The sequence below is a fragment of the Asparagus officinalis genome, chromosome 5 (assembly GCF_001876935.1).
Source record: "Asparagus officinalis chromosome 5, Aspof.V1, whole genome shotgun sequence".
NCBI lineage: Eukaryota > Viridiplantae > Streptophyta > Magnoliopsida > Asparagales > Asparagaceae > Asparagus > Asparagus officinalis.
In genome coordinates this window covers 9,436,317-9,455,109 of record NC_033798.1, presented here as the reverse complement: position 1 = coordinate 9,455,109, position 18,793 = coordinate 9,436,317, and the positions used below count along the sequence as shown (strand labels likewise).

The 18,793-nt window shown below is 35.5% G+C and overlaps 1 protein-coding gene across 1 annotated transcript; it reads left to right on the top strand.

Annotated features, from left to right (window-relative positions):
* On the top strand, positions 4,121-14,254 carry LOC109843377 (E3 ubiquitin-protein ligase UPL4-like). Its single transcript, XM_020412312.1, has 16 exons — positions 4,121-4,535; positions 4,710-4,820; positions 5,401-5,517; positions 5,619-5,777; positions 5,883-6,044; positions 6,708-6,863; positions 6,988-7,109; positions 7,197-8,166; positions 8,740-10,020; positions 10,100-10,321; positions 10,409-10,513; positions 12,400-12,480; positions 12,568-12,636; positions 12,725-12,853; positions 12,956-13,039; positions 13,794-14,254. Exons 1-16 carry the CDS (start codon positions 4,167-4,169, stop codon positions 13,857-13,859), a joined length of 4,203 nt encoding a protein of 1,400 aa, XP_020267901.1. The 5' UTR covers positions 4,121-4,166; the 3' UTR covers positions 13,860-14,254.

Here is an 18,793-nt window from a genome sequence, read left to right as displayed (position 1 = left end):
ATCATTATTATCAGCATCATCATTTTATATAATTTTTCTATAATAACCTCATAGCTCAAAGTCAATTCCTCCTTTTTTAGTTGAAATTTGATGAATTTAGTAAAAGTTTTGGAAACCTCGCTCACACCGTACCACGGCAGCAAGTCAATTATAAAAATCTCTTTGAAAAGTAAGTTCACTTGTAACTTGCTAATGGACAAGAATTGACTAATTAAGTTTAAGTCAGTGCATTAAATTTCCCATTGGTAAGAAAACCTATCAAACTTGAATTTAAGCTATAAATTCTATGGATATAAGAGACTGTATCCTTCACGTATTTTAATTCTAATAAATTAAAGTACCAATCTTCCTAACATTAGTGTAATTAAACCTCATGCAACTTAACAAGGGCTCGCTCTGGAGTCCCAGACAAATCCAAAAAAAGCTAAATTATCAAATTGATATTTTTTTATAACCCCCCTTAATGGGTTTTTTTTACTATAAGTTTCTCTGCCAATTTTTTGGATCTAAAGTCAACAAAAAGTACACTTAGACCTAGTTATTCCTTTCAGGTTGAACTTTGTGCCTATAAGTAGCACATGACATCGTGTGATGTAATTTTAGAGGTGTTTGAAGAGCGAGGTGGTTGATTTTAGATGACGTGACTATTTTAGGATTAGTTTTAATATCATCTAAGTCTTTGATTTGTCATCTAAAACTCTTTCACGTCATCTTAAAAAAGCCAACTTAGCCTTCTAACATTCCTAAAATCACATAATGTGAGCTCATGTGATACTTATACACGGGCTAAAATACCAAATTGGTATTTTTATACGAACTTGTTTGTCAGTTTGGTATATTTAAAAACTCCGATGACAACAAAACATTTATTCTCGATCTTTTAGTCAATAAGATCATTTTCTCAAAATCCCGACAAGAAAATTTGTTTTAACCCCATTACAGACAAACAAGATCATTTTTTTTTGATAGTTTTGGGCACATATTTAATAATTTTGGAAGGTAAGGGGGGTTAAAATAAATTTTCTTGCCGGAATTTTGAGAAAATGATCTTATTGACTAAAAAACCGAGAATAAATATCTTGCTGTCACGGAAGTTTTTAAACATACCAAACAGACAAACAAGTTCGTATAAAAATAAAAATTTGGTATTTTAGCCCTTATACGCGCATGAAATTTGAATGACAGCGGAAAAAAAAAATAGATCTGAGTGTATTTTTGGTTGACTTTTAACACCGAAAAGTCATTGAAAAAACTTTTAAATACCAAATCAGGTAAGGAAGCCTTAAAATAAACTAATTTAGTAATGTGTCCCAGATCAGAACTTGTTATGTAATTTTGTCGGTACGGGTAGACTATCTCCTGTGCTGGACTCAAAAATCAACGATAAATAGGTTTTTAGACTTTTGATTCACACCTATTTTCATGATGGTCTCAAATAAAAGCGTCTTTCCGTGCATACATTACTTTCTTTTTTCTAATGTTGCGCACGTTCTTTGCCCAATTTAGCCAAAAAAAAAAAAACAACAACAACATGGTGAACAAGTAATTTACCCAAAAAACACATGGTAACGAACTTATTAAGTACAACTATGTAGGGAACATCAGGAAAAAACTAGCAAGATTAATGCAGCTTAGTTAATTTAGAATCAATTTAACTAAAATTGGCATTATTTAAGAATGATATTAGATTTGAGGACTTATTTAAAAAAGGTTGGCACCGGGCGAATCATTATAAGAAAAATATTTAATTACAATAACTACCTATTAATAATTAATTCATACATTTCTTTTTTAGCAATCTTATTATACGGTTTTATTTATTAACATATAGTTTAATTATTTAATAAAAAAAATCAAAACTTAAAACATGTGCGTTCACGTGCAAATCACGTACATCATACTTAGTTGTTCTAAAATGCCGTTTGTTTCATTCATTTAGCACTTATATATCCTCAGTTGTTTTTTGGAGCATTTATACACCATGGGTTGTTTAAAAGTAATACTTTAGCACCCTCTGCTACGCAAACATAAAAATTTAAAGTTTCCATATAACATTCACATATTAATTTTAGAGTTTTTTAGTCACTAATATTTGTTAAATTTACTGTTAATCCTTTCTAATTCCTAATTTAGACATACTCTGATTCTATTTGAAAAATAAATTTTGAATAAAATGAACAGTAACTTCATCATATTTAATAGTTGTAAATTATGAAATGAGCATCTCAATGTTATAGGAGAACTTTTGGATGGAAATTTTCACGTTTGCATAACAAAAGGTACTAAAGTGCTAATTTTAGACAACCCAGAATTAAGGGTGGTAAATGATCGAATCGAATCGAATACTAAGTTGTTCATATTTGTATTTGTTTAAAATTATCGAATTCGAATGCGGACTCTATTATTCATATATCTAGTTTTTCGAATTTGAACTCGAATACTTGGTATTTGATAAATATTCATGAATATTCACGAATACTTATCGAATATCAAAGTATATTTATTTCGCTAAAGAGTTTAATTTTCAAATAGTATTAAAATTTATAAATTAAAATTATTTCTTTATAATATATGATGTATATATATTTAAATCAAAATTTTAATTAGAAAACAGATTTAAGATTATTTAAGTCTTAAAATCTATATATAAAACTTAAGTAGAAATGGTAAGTGGGTTAAAAATATGACATCATATGTGCAATAATACAAATAATAAACTGTGATCAAATTTTAAACGAATATTTAATAGACAAACGAATCGAATATACATCTGGTTAAATTCTATTCGTTAATAAACTCGAATACTAAAAAATATTTGTTTAGTGATAAATGAACTATCGAATCGAATATGACCGAATAGTTATTCAAACAATTATCGAACCATTTATTAATTATTTGGTTCATTTCCACCCCTACCCAGAATATATAAATGCTCCAAAAATATTCTAAGGGGCTGTTTGGTTCGTTTCCTAGATATAGGGAAATGCATTTCCATGTATAAAAACACAAGTTTTGAGTTTTCCAAACTTTTCCAAGAAATATATTGTTTCACACAAAAAAAATGGTGGGAAACCAATGTATTTATTTTTCTTGTGTTTGGTTCGCATGGAAAAAATGAAAAACTTTTGTTTATATGGCAAAAAGCTGACGTGGCTGCGGTTTTCGTCAATTTCATGAGGTTGAGCAAGGAATTGGGGGAGAGAAAAAAATCTGATGTGGCGGCGATTTTTATCGAGTTTCCCTTCTTCAACCCTAGCGAACCGAAGATGGAAAAAAAACCGACAAAAAGCTTATATCCTACGTGGCCACGAAAAATCTGATGTGGAGGCGGTGTAAAACTTTTCCACTGAGTTAAAAAACGAACCAAACAGCCCCTTAATAGAAAACTTGATGCTAAAAAAACGTTATGTCAACAAATTCCTACATCATAAATGTCAGATTTATAGGGGTTCCACATCCAACGCTCTATTAGGGGCTGTTTGGATTGATTTTTTGGATAGGTAAAAGAGGGGAAAGCTGTCAAAAATGTCAGCTTTTTGGCAGCTTTCCCCCAAAATCACCTCTATAAAAAGTGATTTTGGGGGAAAGCTGCCAAAAAACTGATATTTTTGGTAGCTTCCCCCCTTTTACCTATCTAAAAAATCAATCCAAACAGCCCCTTAGATTTCCCAGTCGACCAAGCAAAAAAATAAAAAAATAAAAAAAAAGAAAATTTGGATTTGAAAGAATTATTTAATTCTTGACAATTGCAACGCAGGACCCCAAGTATCCCCTTACTCTTAAAAGAATATTCCTAAACAATTCTTGTCACGATAAAACATTGTTTTTAAGGAAATTCTCACTTTTTATAATGTCACAATTGTTTAAAAGTACCCTGAAAATCTCCTTCATATCCACATTCCTCCTACAGCCAAAAAAAAAAAAAAACTCAATCCTCCGAAACTTGCATCTCAAGTTTCACGAAAATCCCAACTAAGATCCGGCTTAATCGTGATCCCAACCCGACCCGGTTTAGTTTAAACAAACCCGGTTCAATCCAGTTAATACCGCATCTCAACGAACTCTCCGCTCTCTATAAATACCCATCCAAGCTCTCCGCTTTCAAAATCCCTCCTCAAAATCAAAAACCCTAAAATTTCCTCGGTCCTTCAAAATCCTAGCGCGCCATGGATAGCGCCACCGACGAAGACTCGGACAGCGACGTCTTCGGTTTCCTCCCGTCGATGATCGAAGTCCTCAAATCCTCCGATGATCCGAGCGAATTGATCGCGAATCTCACCGCTTTGTGTGATGCCCTAGCTTTCACGCAGTACGAGGATGACCTGGCTCAGTTCCCTCTGAAGGAGGTCGTCCCCGTACTCATCGAATTGGCGGGAAAAGGCGTGAGCCCCGATGCTATGTCGTTGGTGGTTAGGGTTTTTACTTACTTGCTTGATTTGGTTCCGAGGGCAGCGAAGGTTCTTGCGAAGAAGGGGGCGATCGCGGTCCTTTGCGGGCCGCTGATGGAGATCGAGTACCTTGATGTGGCCGAGCAGGTGATTGATTTGGGTTGATTTTGGTAAAAAGTTTTTTTGGGGGTTTTTTTATTATAAACTTAAAGTTGTACTCTTTTGATTCAGTATGGTAGTTTGGGTTTAAGGAAGATTTTGGAAGTGGGTCGGTTTAAAAATGAATTTTCTGATGTAGAGATTTGATATATGTGATTTCAGTGTCTGGTGGCGTTGGAGAAGTTATCAAGGAGGCAGACGGTACCATGTTTGAAGGCTGGGGTGATTCAGACGGTGCTGAGATTCATTGATTTCTTTGACATAAGGGTGCAAGTAAGGGCTCTGCTTTGCACAATTCTTTCTAACTTTAATTAGACAAAGTATTTCTTAATAGATTCAGATTTATGCTTTTATAATTATTCTACCATGTTCCTTTTCCTCAAAGGAAAGAAAATCTGTTATTCCTTATTGGTTCTTGCCGCCACATGCAAACAGAAAATCGGTTACTGTAGCAATCAGCCCCTTATTGAGGGGAAGTTATGCGTGTAGAAGTAGTTATCTGATAATAAAGTATCAAATTCCTGAGTAGAATATGTTTATGCAGGTAGTTTCATTACATAATGATTTTAGTTACGCACTTCCACTTCATTTTTCCAAAAAAGTAAATGTTAGAGTATTTTAGAATATAAACGAAAAATAAGTATTATTCTTTTAAAAGAAAATGTGTTTAAACTTTATACATATATACACATATCTGAATGCATGTATGTGAAATTTTGGCATATGCGCCCGTTTTATGTTGCCCACATAAAGCTAGTGTTTATCATAATTTTTGGTTGGGAACATGTGTTTTGCAATCTTGTAAATGCTTCTACTCATTGTTTTCACTAATTATTTATTGATTTTACATCAGAGAGTTGCAATTTCCATTGCTATGAATGCGTGTAGAAAAGTCCCCGAGGATTGCCTTTCAACTGTCATGGATGCTGTTCCTACTCTGTGTAAGCTTCTAGATTACCAGGACCAAAAGGTATCAATTACTTGTCTCTTAGCTCTGGATTTGCTTATGTGATCTAGATTTTTAGAGCAGTGAAGGGTTAAGACTATTTTGTTTCATTTGACAATAAATAGCTTGTTGAATCCGCTGCTACAAGCTTGATGAAGATAGTGGAAAATTTTAGTCATTCTTCTGATCTTCTAGATGAGCTTTGTAAGCATGGGGTGGTAAAACAATCTGTGAAATTGATTTCTCCATGTAGTACGGTGGCACTCAGCGAAAGAACTAATATTGTAAGTACTTTTCTTTGTTGAATGCTGCTACCTATATTCAAGTTCCTTTTATTTCTGTTTTTATTGTTTTTGGCTTGTTAATAGGGTAATTTAATTTTCTTGTAGGGCATGATTGAGCTTCTTGCTCGGCTAGCCAACAGTTCCCTTTTGGCAGTAAGTATTCTTTATGAATTGAATATAAACAGCATTCTGGGAAATCTCCTCAGACGTCCCCATCTTTCTCACAGTGCCCATAACTCACATTCTGAAGACGACTCCAGAGATCAGGTTGACTCTCCTTTCTATTTATTTATTATTTATTTATGTACTTTTTGATTCACAACCTTCTCAGTCTGTCACTGGATCGATCAATCACGGGGTCTAGGTCTAGGTTAACAACAAGATGCAGTTGAATTAATATCATAGTGTTTGATAGACTAGAAAGAGGCTTATTGGATTGGACTCGGGAGTTTTATCTGGACATCCTGTTTCTTTTTTGCCCCCCGATGAATTGGGAAATTACATGACAATCTTAGGACACTCCAACTGCATATGAAGACATTGATGTACCCTTTCTAATCTATATCAATGTAACAATATTTCATGTAAACAATTTAGTCACAATGATGTCAAGAGGAGATCTAAATCAAATCGAGCAAATTATTCTTTGTCAACACACACACGTCAAATCTAACAATTTTGTTTTGTCAACACACACACACAACCCCCTTCCGAGTAGCATGTACCATGTTAGATTGAAATTCAGGCACTTCATAGCCGTATTTTCTCTCAAACTATTCATGGCATTATTCAGTTAATGATCGTCTACTAATTAGAAAACAACTCATGTCATGTGTTGAACTATGGAAGCCATTTCTTGCTACGATATTTTTTCAGTTTTATTTTACTTGAGCGTCATCAACATTAATAAATATCACTTTCGTTCTGCAGATATTTGCTGCTCTAAAGTTACTTAATCAGCTTATCCCTCCTATGGCATGTGATGAGAAAGATATACAGCTTGTTTCAGGCAAGAACGAGATTATAGCCAATGAACCTAAATTATCGTTTCAGTTTGCTGAGGATATTCTTCCTGCATTAATTCAGGTATAATGTTTTGCAAGAACAATTTGTACTTCTATCTGTATATCCCCTAAATGTACTCTTCTCTGTCAATTTGTACTTCTATCTGTATATCCCCTAAATGTACTCTTCTCTGTCTTTTGTACAGGCAGTCAATTCTGGAGCAAGTACACGTATATGTTACGGCTCTGTTTCTGTTATATTGAATTATTTTTTGGCTGTCACACCTGATGTCCTGCGGGTATTAATAAAAAATGCAAATATTCCAAAGTAAACAACACTCATAACTTGTCCCTGTTTTTTCATCTGTGAAGTAGTGTATCTAATGTGTGATCTCGTTTATGCTTTATGGTGCAGGTTTTTGGCAAGTTTATTGTCTCAGAAGAATCATCATCTGCTGATTCCATCCCTTCTCATAGTAGAAGTTATTATGCGAGAGCTTCCTGGTGAACTTTTAAAACCCTTTGTCAAGGAGGGTGTTAGTCATGCAATTAATGTAATTTCAAAGCAAGAGAATTGGTCCCAAACCGACACAGGGGATACTGATGATCAAACAATCGCTAATCCTCCTCGATGCTTGTGCTATGCATTTGACCCATGCTCTTCTCCTTCATCATCAGAATCAAGGACATGCAGGCAACGGAGATGTGATCTTTCTCCTTTAGCCCAAAGATTGATGTCAACCTTTTTCACTGAAACCTTGATCTCTAGTATGGTATTTTCTGAAAATTTACGAAAGCTCAAATCTTGTTGCATGGAAATTGACAACAATGTGCATAGTGCTTTACCTAATTCCTCTGAAAAGGAAGAATACTTGACCCAAATGTTAGGTGAACTTGTAAAGGTACTTAATGAAGGGGAATCGGTATCGACGTTTGAGTTTATTGAAAGTGGAATTCCGAGATTCTTGGTTCATTATCTGACTAATGGAGACCACTTTCCTAGAGGGGTGTATAGCAACAAGACAGAAGCTTATCATACTGTGCTAAAGAGATTCCAGACTTTCACTTCTATGTTACTTTCAGGTCAAAGCTGGCAACTGTTTCCTCTGACATCACTAGTACGACATTTGCAGAATGCACTGTCTTCATTAGAGAGTTTTCCTATTATTTTGAGTTCAGGTTATAGGCCTACACCAAGAAGAGCTGACATTTCAGCTGAAAAGCCCACAGTGCATCCATGCTTACAAGTAAATTTTGTGACGGAAGAAAGGGAGACAGAATTGTGCAACTACAACAATGTATTAACTGTTGACTTCTCTTCATCTTGGGATACAATTGAAGAATTCTTGTGGCCTAAAGTTAAGAAGAAAATGTCTGTCACAAAGGTTCAACTTCATTTACTCTTATATCAACTTTGCCTTTGTCTTAAATTAGAAAAGTATTTATTTCAGCCTTGCAATTTGGGAAACATATAAACTTAGCATTTCTAAACTTAATCCATCACTTGTAATGACCAGTTCTGTCGATAGTTTTTTTTTAAATTATATAAATAAAAGACATAACGTGAAGAGAAGGTTTTCAATATTCCTTTACCTATTTCATGCCTTTGTTATATGCCTGTAAAATATCTTACTTTTTAAACAACTTATTTGCTCATACTTTTATAGAATACCCATTGGTTTCTGAAATCATGAAAAACTTGTTCTCCTAATTGGGGTCTTGTACATCATCACTCTTTGTTATTCTTCAGTCAAATGACTTGTTTAGCTGAACTTGTATTCAACTGAGGAAATTAACCTAAAAAGAAATATTTGAAAGAAAAAGGATCATGTCGTCGATCCCAAAAATTTGGTGCAAAAGCTCTTTTGTTATTGTTGTTATTGTTGTTGTTGTCAATTGAAGTGACGGTTTAGGAGGACAACTTGTTCTGTGTTATTAATGGTATTTCTGTATTTTAGAGCGCTCAAGAGACTCGACATCCCGGAGAAAAATCAGCACAAATAGTAGATTCCCAAGAACAAGGTGAAAATTCTATGTTGCAGAATAATGAAGACGTTAAACCAAAACTAGTCTTTCTTTTGGATGGGAAACAGCTTGACCACTCCGTAACTTTGTATCAAGCAATTCTGCAAGATAAGATCAATCAAGATCCTGCTATAATTATCAACAGAGAATTTTGGAATGAAGTGCACGGAGTAAAATTCAGAAAGGCGAAAGAGCTGCAACTAAGACTTCCACTCAAAAAAGGATCTTTTCAAGTTTTTGCTGACACTTCCCAGTCATCTCTTTCTTGTGATACAGCGGGATTGTGTAGGCAGAACCTCTCATTCTTCTCCAGTATGCTGCTGTCTGAGCTGCCTTGTAAGCTGGAGAGGTCAAATCCTGCCTATGATATCCTATATATACTGAAAATTTTGGAAGGCATAAATGGTTTTTCATTTCAACTAAGCTCAAATGAGAAGAGCAATGCTTTTGCTGAAGGGAGGCTAAACAATGCTGATGATCTCAAGGTGATAGCACCATCACTTCCGCAGACTGAGTTCATAAGCAGTAAACTAAATTCCAAGCTGGAGCAGCAGATGCATGATCATTTGGTGTTATCCACTACAACCATGCCATTGTGGTGTACACAGATAATGGTTTCATTCCCTTTCTTGTTTTCTCTTGAAGCAAGATGGAAGTACTTCTTCCTGAATACATTAGGCATTTCAAGAAACCATATGCAGAATTCTGAGAAGAACGAAATCAGTAATATAAATGATAGAAGGTCACTTTCAACCTCATTACGCCGCAAGAAGTTCAAAGTTCATCGTGACAATATTCTCGGTTCTGCTGTGAAAATGATGAATTGGTATGCTAGTAAGAAGGTTTTGCTTGAAATAGTGTTTAATAATGAAGTTGGTACAGGCCTTGGTCCTACCCTCGAGTTTTATACCTTAGTTAGTCATGAACTGCAGAAAGTTGGTATGGGTATGTGGAGAGGAGATCATACTTCTTCTGGTACTAAACTTCATTCAAGAAAAAGCATGGTAGTTAGTGACTCTAGTTTTGTTAGAGCTCATTCTGGATTGTTTCCTCGCCCGTGGTCCATTCGTGTAGAGTCCTTGAATGGTGTCAGTTTCTCCAAAGTCCTCAAGAATTTTTTTCTTCTCGGGCAGCTTGTAGCAAGAGCAATTCAAGATGGGAGGATTCTGGATTTTACATTTTCCAGAGCATTTTATAAGCTTGTACTTGAAAAGGTTCACCTCTTCAAACTTCACTTTAAAATCAATTATATAACCTATTACCTATATTTTGACTGTAGTTTATTGTTTTCAGGATCTTGATATTTATGATATTCAGTCATTTGATCCTGAGCTTGGGAGGACCTTGATAGAGTTTCAAGCTCTGGTTAAAAGAAAAGCCTTTTTAGAAAGTGGAGAACTTTCAGAAGACGGGAGTGCTCTATCTTTTCGGAATGCAAGAATAGAGGATCTCTGTCTGGACTTTGCTCTTCCAGGCTATCCAGATTACGCCTTTGGCTCAAGTGACTCAAAAATGGTAATTGATATTCTTAATTTTTTGCAGATTATTTATTTTATTAGCTTTGGGAGGAGATTATATAAATCACCTTCTATTTCACTCTAGGTAAATATGAGCAATCTGGGCGAGTATATTTCATTGGTTGTTGATGCTACTGTGGGAAGCGGAATTTCCAGACAGTTGGAATCTTTTAAATCAGGATTTAATGAGGTTAGTGTAACTATAATTCTTTGTGCCGCTTAATGAAATGTATAATAGTTTCAATACTGTGCACAGATAGTAACTTTACCATTACATTTGTCATTTGCATGTTTTTGCTTTCCTACATCTTGGACATTGAAGACGTTGATATCCATGTTGAAAATCATCAAAAGAATATGTATAATGTTGCATTCCAACATATTTTTTGCAATTTTCATTTACTTATGTTTCAACGAAAATATATACTAGCAGTACAAAGGAGTAGATGGTTAGCTAATTTTTCTTATGCAGTGAGGTAGGTATGAGAAACTAGTAATGACTTGGGATACCTGATATTTATGTTCTTTTTTTTGACACCGGATAGCATGCTGTGTTAGTGCTCCCTAAAAAAGTAATGATTGAGTTTTCCTGCTTAAGTTTGTCAATCTGTACCATTTAATTTTTATAGCACAATGCATAAGCAGAATTCACTTTGTATAACTCCCATGAATCTCACTTTAATATAGTTATCAAGGATTCAGAATTTGTTCCCCATAGTTGATGAGACTGTAAACATTCATATGCCCATAATTTATTTCTTCCTTTAAATTTTTATAAGCCTCCCACTCTATGTTACCCGGGTACTTCATTATTGAAGCCGTACCCGTACCGGACACGTACCCGACACTTTCCCGTACCCAAACTTCATGGACACTTCTTGAATATATGCATACATTTATCACAACATGTACTCAATTATATGATATATGTGTTAATTTAAAACACTTGTCATAGACTTCCTGGACGTAGAGCTTACACTTCAAATCCGTCTTTTGAAACTAATGGGATACGGGTCGGGTTCGTTTCAGTCCATACCCAAGTTCAAAACTATATAGTTAATGGGTTGTTTAGATGTCTAGTAAAAAATGAGTAGTTTACAATTCACGATAGTCAATATGATAAAATAAACTCAAAAATGTGATCGAAATTTTAATTCTAATGACACATGAAGCAGAAAAAAATTATCTCATGTACATTATTAATTCAATATATATATGTAGTTTGAACCCGTACCCAACATTTTACAGTTTTGTCGTGTCCCCTACCCGTATGGTGGTACCCGCACCCGTACCAGTACCAGTTTCCATGCAACTTAGATCTAGGTAATAATATTAGTTCTAAATTTTTAATTAAAGTAAAAATAGCTTTCTACTCTATTTCCTATGCAAGGAATATAGTTTTAACTTTTGGAATATTGATCTAAAGTGAATTATTATATATATATATAGCCGTGTCCCCGTACCCTATTTTTTACAAATTTGCCGTGTCCCGTACCCGCACCCGTACCCGTACCCGCACCCGTACCCGTACCTAGGCAACATAGCTCCCACTTCATTATTTCGTTGCAGTTAGGTATTAACATCAATATTTCTCATTTTGGAGGTTTATGATTGTTAGTTATCTGTTGTTTTTTTGTAACCTATCAATATCAATGTTTCTCAAGTGGAGGCTTCTGCGTGTTGTTGATCTGTCAAAATTTGAACAACATTTTCTAAGAAATTTCATAAAAAAATATTTACCTAATTTGTGAAGCTCAGACTTCGAGGCATATTATATTTAAACAAATGCCATTAATTGAAACTTGTTTGTGCAGTTTAAGAACTTGAACATTTTTTAATAATTGTGACCATGATATTTTCTAGTATTCATTACTTTACAAACTTTTCTTGCAAAGTTTGATGACTGAATTTTGGTTTACGAATTATTTGATTAGTACTTCAAACAGTAATAACTTACCTGCAATTTTATCAAATGCATTCATCATATTGCATTTAGTAGTTAATATACTGGTTGATCCTCTCCAGTTTCTATTTCCTCAAAATTTACATTTTTATCCACTTTTCTTGTTCGTGCAGGTATTTCCCATAAAAGCTCTTCAAATTTTTACGGCACAAGAGCTTGAGCAAATAGTTTCTGGGGAACAAGATACTTGGGATGTATGTACTTCTCCTTTCTTCTGATATGAATTTATAGATGAATTTTGAACTTTTCAAACAGTTGTTAAATAATACTTCACCATGCAGAATAATGAATTCCAAGATCACATCAAATTCGACCATGGTTACTCATCAACTAGTCCCACTGCAATAATGGTTAGCTTTTACAGTGTTCTTTTCTTACTCCGTTACTTTTTTTACATTAATGAGAATCCTAACAAAAGAGACTAATTGCATTCTGCAGTTCCTAGAAGTTATTCAAGAGTTTGAAGTTCGACAACGAAGAGCTTTCCTGTTGTTTGTGACTGGAGCTCCTCGGCTGCCTCCAGGAGGCTTAGCTGCTCTTAGACCTAAATTGACCATTGTCTGCAAGGTATAATATTCTTCTTCACTGTAATACAATTGAAAACTTTGGAGACAACACTTTTTGTATCTTAGTTCCTGACATTGTTTGATTTTTTTTCTCTCTTAACAGCACTGTGATAATGATGCTGATATGGAACTGCCAAGTGTGATGACCTGTGCTAACTATCTAAAGCTCCCTCCTTACTCTTCCAAGGTATAAGATAACATATCATGCCTTCACTCATCCCCTTCAAGTGCATCATTTACGGGTTGTGTTAATCATATTACACAACCAGGAAACTATCAAGTAGTTCGTATCCACTGGACAGTTGGTGCATGAAAATCTATCCGTTGCTAAATGGTAAATTACACTTAAATACCCTTTGTTTACCCAATGTTACACATAAGTACCCTCAGTTGTAGAACCCTTCACTTAAATACCCTAAAGTTTCTAAATATTTCGCGTGATACTCCAGTAGTTGACCTTTAGAATATTTGGTATTCAAGGGCATTTCTTTACACCCCTAAAGTTCCCCTAATTTACAACAACTACCATTAGGTAAATCATTTAATGGAAGTTTCTTCAAGGATTCTTCCCTTTGTGCAACAGCTATCCTCTGGAAGAGTACTATTGGATTTTAAGCTGCACTTAAATGCACATGTAACTGATAAGTAAATTATAGAGTAGTTCAGAACTTGAATGGAAATTTAATTTTCGATGTTGTACATGGAGAAAGGGTATCACTAGATTAGTATTCAAAAGGCTCCATGAACGATGGCTTTATAGTATCCTTTTCATTTTCTACATATGATTCTGACATGACAAGCACATACTTTAAAACTCTGGAGTTATAATAGTAAAGACTCCTTAGAATATTAATTTTGTATCTATTATTTCCCTATATGATGATCAGTTAATAATATGGACTTGCACTGATACTTATTTGTGTAAATTGGGACATATACAGGAGCGAATGAAGGAGAAACTGTTATATGCAATTATGGAGGGACAAGGGGCTTTCCATCTCTCTTGATCACGAGACAGCATCTCTCGCCTAATTCTTTGATAAAATTTTGAAACTGATATTCGTCTCAATCATGTAAATTAAGGGAAACCATTATCCACGACTCAAGAACTATTTATGGATAGAAATCTTAAGAGCTGCAGAGGATGGTTAATGCTGGAGTTCATTGGGACTGAAAGAGGAACCATCGTCACTGAGTGTACTATTACTAACTAGGATAGAAGATACCATCAGAAATTTTTTCTTTACAGTAGGCTCAGAGATGACATAGAGTTATCCGATTTTACAATTCTTGTATATCAAGCTAACACGGCTAGAAATATTTATTCTTCTTCGGTATGTGAATAATATTGGTTGTATACTGATACATGGAAAAATATAGTCCTGTTAATATGAAAATTTTGCTCTCCGTCTTGCTCTGACATTCATGCTCCATCTGAGTAAACTTTTGAACGTAATTCCAGAGGGTTGGCAACTGGATTTGTTTCATTTTTTTCTTGAACAACTGTCGCATTCGCAGAGATGATATCGATATTGAAGAATCTAAATTGATTAAAGAGTACAGAAAAGTGCAGTCCCTTTCTTTTATTTTGTTTTATAGTCACTAGTATAATGCACGTGCTTTGCATGTGAGCGTACATATTTTAAATTTTAAAATTTTTATTGAATAATTAAACTGTGTTAATACGTAAAATTTATAACCAGATTGCTTTAAAAAATGAACGGATAAAATATTATTGTGTAGTTATTTTAACTAAATTTTTTTCTTATAATGATTCGCTCAGTGCTAACTTTCTTTTAAATAAGTCACCAAAATCTAATATTATTCTTATATAATGCCAATTTTATCTTTGTGATGATATCGATGGCGATGACTGCGAGCTCTTGAAGATTCACGTGCTGAACATGTGAATCCCGCAGGAAGAAGTCTAGGCAATTAGAGTTAGAGATGTTTTGTTTCTTGAGTTTGTAGCATAAAACATCAACATTAAGTCGACGCTGAGGAGGAAATTTTGATTAAGAAGAGAAGGGAAATGAGGGTAAGAAATATGGACCTCTCCATTGTGTAGAAATTTAAGAACAACCCTCCGTTTTATTTTATTCATAGGGAGTTTGGAATTTAAATAGTTTATTTAAGAGGAATCTTCTGTTTTCCCCGCTTCTGTAACTGAAGAAAAACACAGTTTTTTCTGAATAATGTGGAGGATAGGAGGCAGTTTGTAGAACACCAACTCATATAGGGAAAGTTATGATAAATTTTGTATTCATTTGTTGTGGGGAATAAAGGTTTCAAGTGATTAATTAGGCTTTAATAGTTGCAATTTCATAAGTTTTGTTCAAATAGGTTAAAGCCCAACAAGCTACAATATGTTACTACTTTATAAGGGTTTGTTAAACTATGAGTAAGTTATACTAAACGCCCAAGAACTTTTAGCCTTTTCTAGTAAATCCCAAAAAACTTCTAAAATCGCACTAAACCCCCAATAATGATTGGAATTGCAGGAACCCCTAGGAAATTTTTCGCATTTTAGAGGTAACCTATATGAAGGCGTTATTTAGGATCTAACATGTGTCGGTAACACGAAATGTGGACTTACACTATCATGTGGGTTATCTGCAAAATGTGAAAACCTATTGTTATTATTATTTTCAATTCTAATAGCAGTTGGAACTGTGATTTTAGGAGTTTTTCCGGGTTTAGTAAAAAATGCTAGAAGTTCTTGTAGTTTTAGTGTAATTTACCCTTAAATTATGTTCTGCCCAAATACAGTAAAGACCAATAGCCTACATGATAACTTTAGGATAAGTTACTAAGTTGTGCAAAATCTCTGTATGGATTTATAGGTGGCACGTTGCCTGGTCCATTTCGAGTTTCTCGTCAACTTATCAACACTAATCTTGATCTAGTTATCAAATAGTTTTATGAAAATACATATAATTATCCTATTATATTATCATAATATTCATCACTTTTCTTTATGTTATTATAAAATTTTAATAGAAAAGTCATATGCCTATAAATTTAAATTGAAATGAATGTTTCTCTAGCTTGATCATCTGCCGCAACATTAATGTATGAGGCAGGGTATCGGATGCTCATAAAAAATGCCCTTACATAAATTATGTCCTCATAACACTTTTTTCCTTAAATTCTGCTTCACTATCTTTATTTGGACATACTTTAATGAAGTTCAATCAAGATCTCATCCTGAGCAATCTCAATAGATGCTTGAGCCCATCTGAAATGTTTAGCCTATGGGTATTCACTTCTTGGACTCGAACTGAGCATTGGTTCAAGAGAGAGTATATTTTAATCGTCTAAAACCCCATTAGTCAATCAAGTATTGCAATTAAATGTAGTGGACTGTCCACCGTTTTTTTGTAATGGAGAATACAAATTTCTAATTGTTTGTTAATGAAACACTGAATTTATAATATAATTGCAAGTATTCAAACAGCAAAATCGAAATTGATTTTCTTCATTTAATGCTATACACAACATTTGGTGCAAACTTTTTATCGCAAACTGAATAGACCCTAAATGTCCTATACATTCCGTATACATGTATTGTTTGTAGAACTAATGTCAGTGCATCCATTAAATTATATTGGAAAAACAAGCATTTTACTAGGTATCCTTCAACCAACCATATCATTAACTTAATCTTAGCCACTCAATTTATACAATACAGTTGGACTATTGACTTGGAGCCCGCACCCCACCTCCCCCAGCCACCCACTCCCCACCCACTCCCCACCCAAAATAATCTGAATGAGGCATACACACCACATTAACTAACATCGCCTTACTTTCCAAAACTCCAAAAACAAATAGTATTACCATTCATTTCAATGAATAGTATTGGCCCTTCCTTCTCTATCTGCCTAGAGATCCGCTCTTAATTTGTCACATTATTAATTTGTAGCTCCTAGTTATGTGCTAAATTATCTCAGATAACTACATAGGTGTAGCAATATTGGGTATAGTTCTACAAATACAAATCATGCACCTAACGTTATTGAAGGGTTAGTTACAGAAAACCCCCATGATCTTTAGGGAGTTGCGATAAACCCCCATTAATTTTTTTTTTGACATCAAACCCCTATGATGATTGTCTACTGCATAGGGGGTTCATGTAATTAAGTAACCCGTTATTTAAACCACATCTTTTCTTATGGGCATGCAATTCACATTATTAATTTGAATTCCACATGAAAGTAGGTGTAAGAAAAGTCCTAACTGGATGCGTAACTTTTTTTTTGCACAATCATTCGAGTAAAGATTGGTCGGTCATGGCTAATTTTGTATATATCACATTATCACAGAACGTATATAGTTTTTTTATAAAAATATCTTCCCTTGTAGTTTTCATTTTATTATAACACGTATAATGAATGGATAGGATTAATTTGTACATACAACCAATGAAATTAAAGCCTTCAATTCCAAGTCTTCGTCTTCGTCGTCGTCGTCCGTGGAAGTCTTCTCCACACTGTCACTTGCAAACGTTTCCAACACGCCCAATAATTCATGCCCGATAATTCAACTAGCATTTCCAAGTCGTCGTCCGTGAAAGACTTGCAAACGTTTCCAAGTCTTCGTCGTCGTCGTCCGTTGGACTATTAAAAAAACTCTGAATGAGGCATACACACCACATGAGCTAACATCACCTTACTTTTCAAAACTCCAAAAACGAATAGTATTGCCTGTGTAGTACCATACATTTCAATGAACAGTGTTGGCCCTTCCTTCTCTATCTGCCCATTTTCCACACTATGTTAGACTTTACTCCTGAGCCCAGTCATTCCCCGCCGCTCATTCACACAGCATCGGGGGCATTTTCCAAGTCTTCGTGTCGTCGTCCGTGGAAGTCTTCCCCACTCCTGAGCCCAGTCATTCCCCGCCGCTCTTTCACACAGCATCGAGGGCTTTTTCATAAGAAGCAGCACTCTATTGCCCACTTCGATATATATATATATATATATATAGCTTTCGACGAGTCTCTTTCGTACATCGTTCCGTGGTCTCCAACCCCCCTCTTTCTGGCGGGCCTTCTTTCCTCTGCTTCCTTGTGCTTCCCAGATCGCTAGCTACCAATTTCCCGTTGACCAAGCCAAGCAAGCGAGGAAGACCGCTCCAGCCTGCTCCTTCATCTGTCTTCATCTTCTCTCCTCCTATTTATATCCGTTAACTGCTCATTCACCTTTGGGTATCAAAGTATTAATTAAATATTAGTTAGCATGGGCATTGTAATACTTGATCGGCTACTTGTCCATTGTATACTACTTCTAATAGTGTCGCTGCTGCTGATCCCGTCCGCATGCGCTGCTGCTCGTCATACCAATACTACCGTCGACTGCCTCCCATCTGACAGGTCTTCCCTCCTCGACATAATACACGGTGTCTCCTTCGGCATGGGCATTAAAATACCTGATTATCCCAAAGCTCGCGGCCCCCCGGTTTCATGGAAACCTGGCTCCAACTGCTGCGACTGGGAGGGAGTCACTTGCGACCCCAAATCTGGCCACGTCAGCGGCCTCGACCTCAGTCAACGTGGTATCAATGGTAAACTCAGTGCTAGCCTCTTCAATCTCACCTCCCTCCGAACTCTCGACCTCTCCTACAACTTCTTTCAAGGGCACTTTCCTCAGGTGGGGTTTGAGAACCTTACACAACTCACCCGTCTCAATCTCTCACTTGCCGGATTCAGTGGTCAGATCCCCGTCGGCATCTCTCGCTTAACCGACCTCATCTCCCTCGACCTCAGCTTATTAAGCAACATCTACTCAACCCACGACCTCAGCGAGCACGACTACAGCGGCGATTACGTACAACTCCGCCATCCAAGTTTCCGGACGCTAGTTGGAAACCTTAGCAATCTGAGGGAGCTCGATCTCGACGGCATCGACATGTCCTCGAACCTAGACCTAGTTGGAAACCT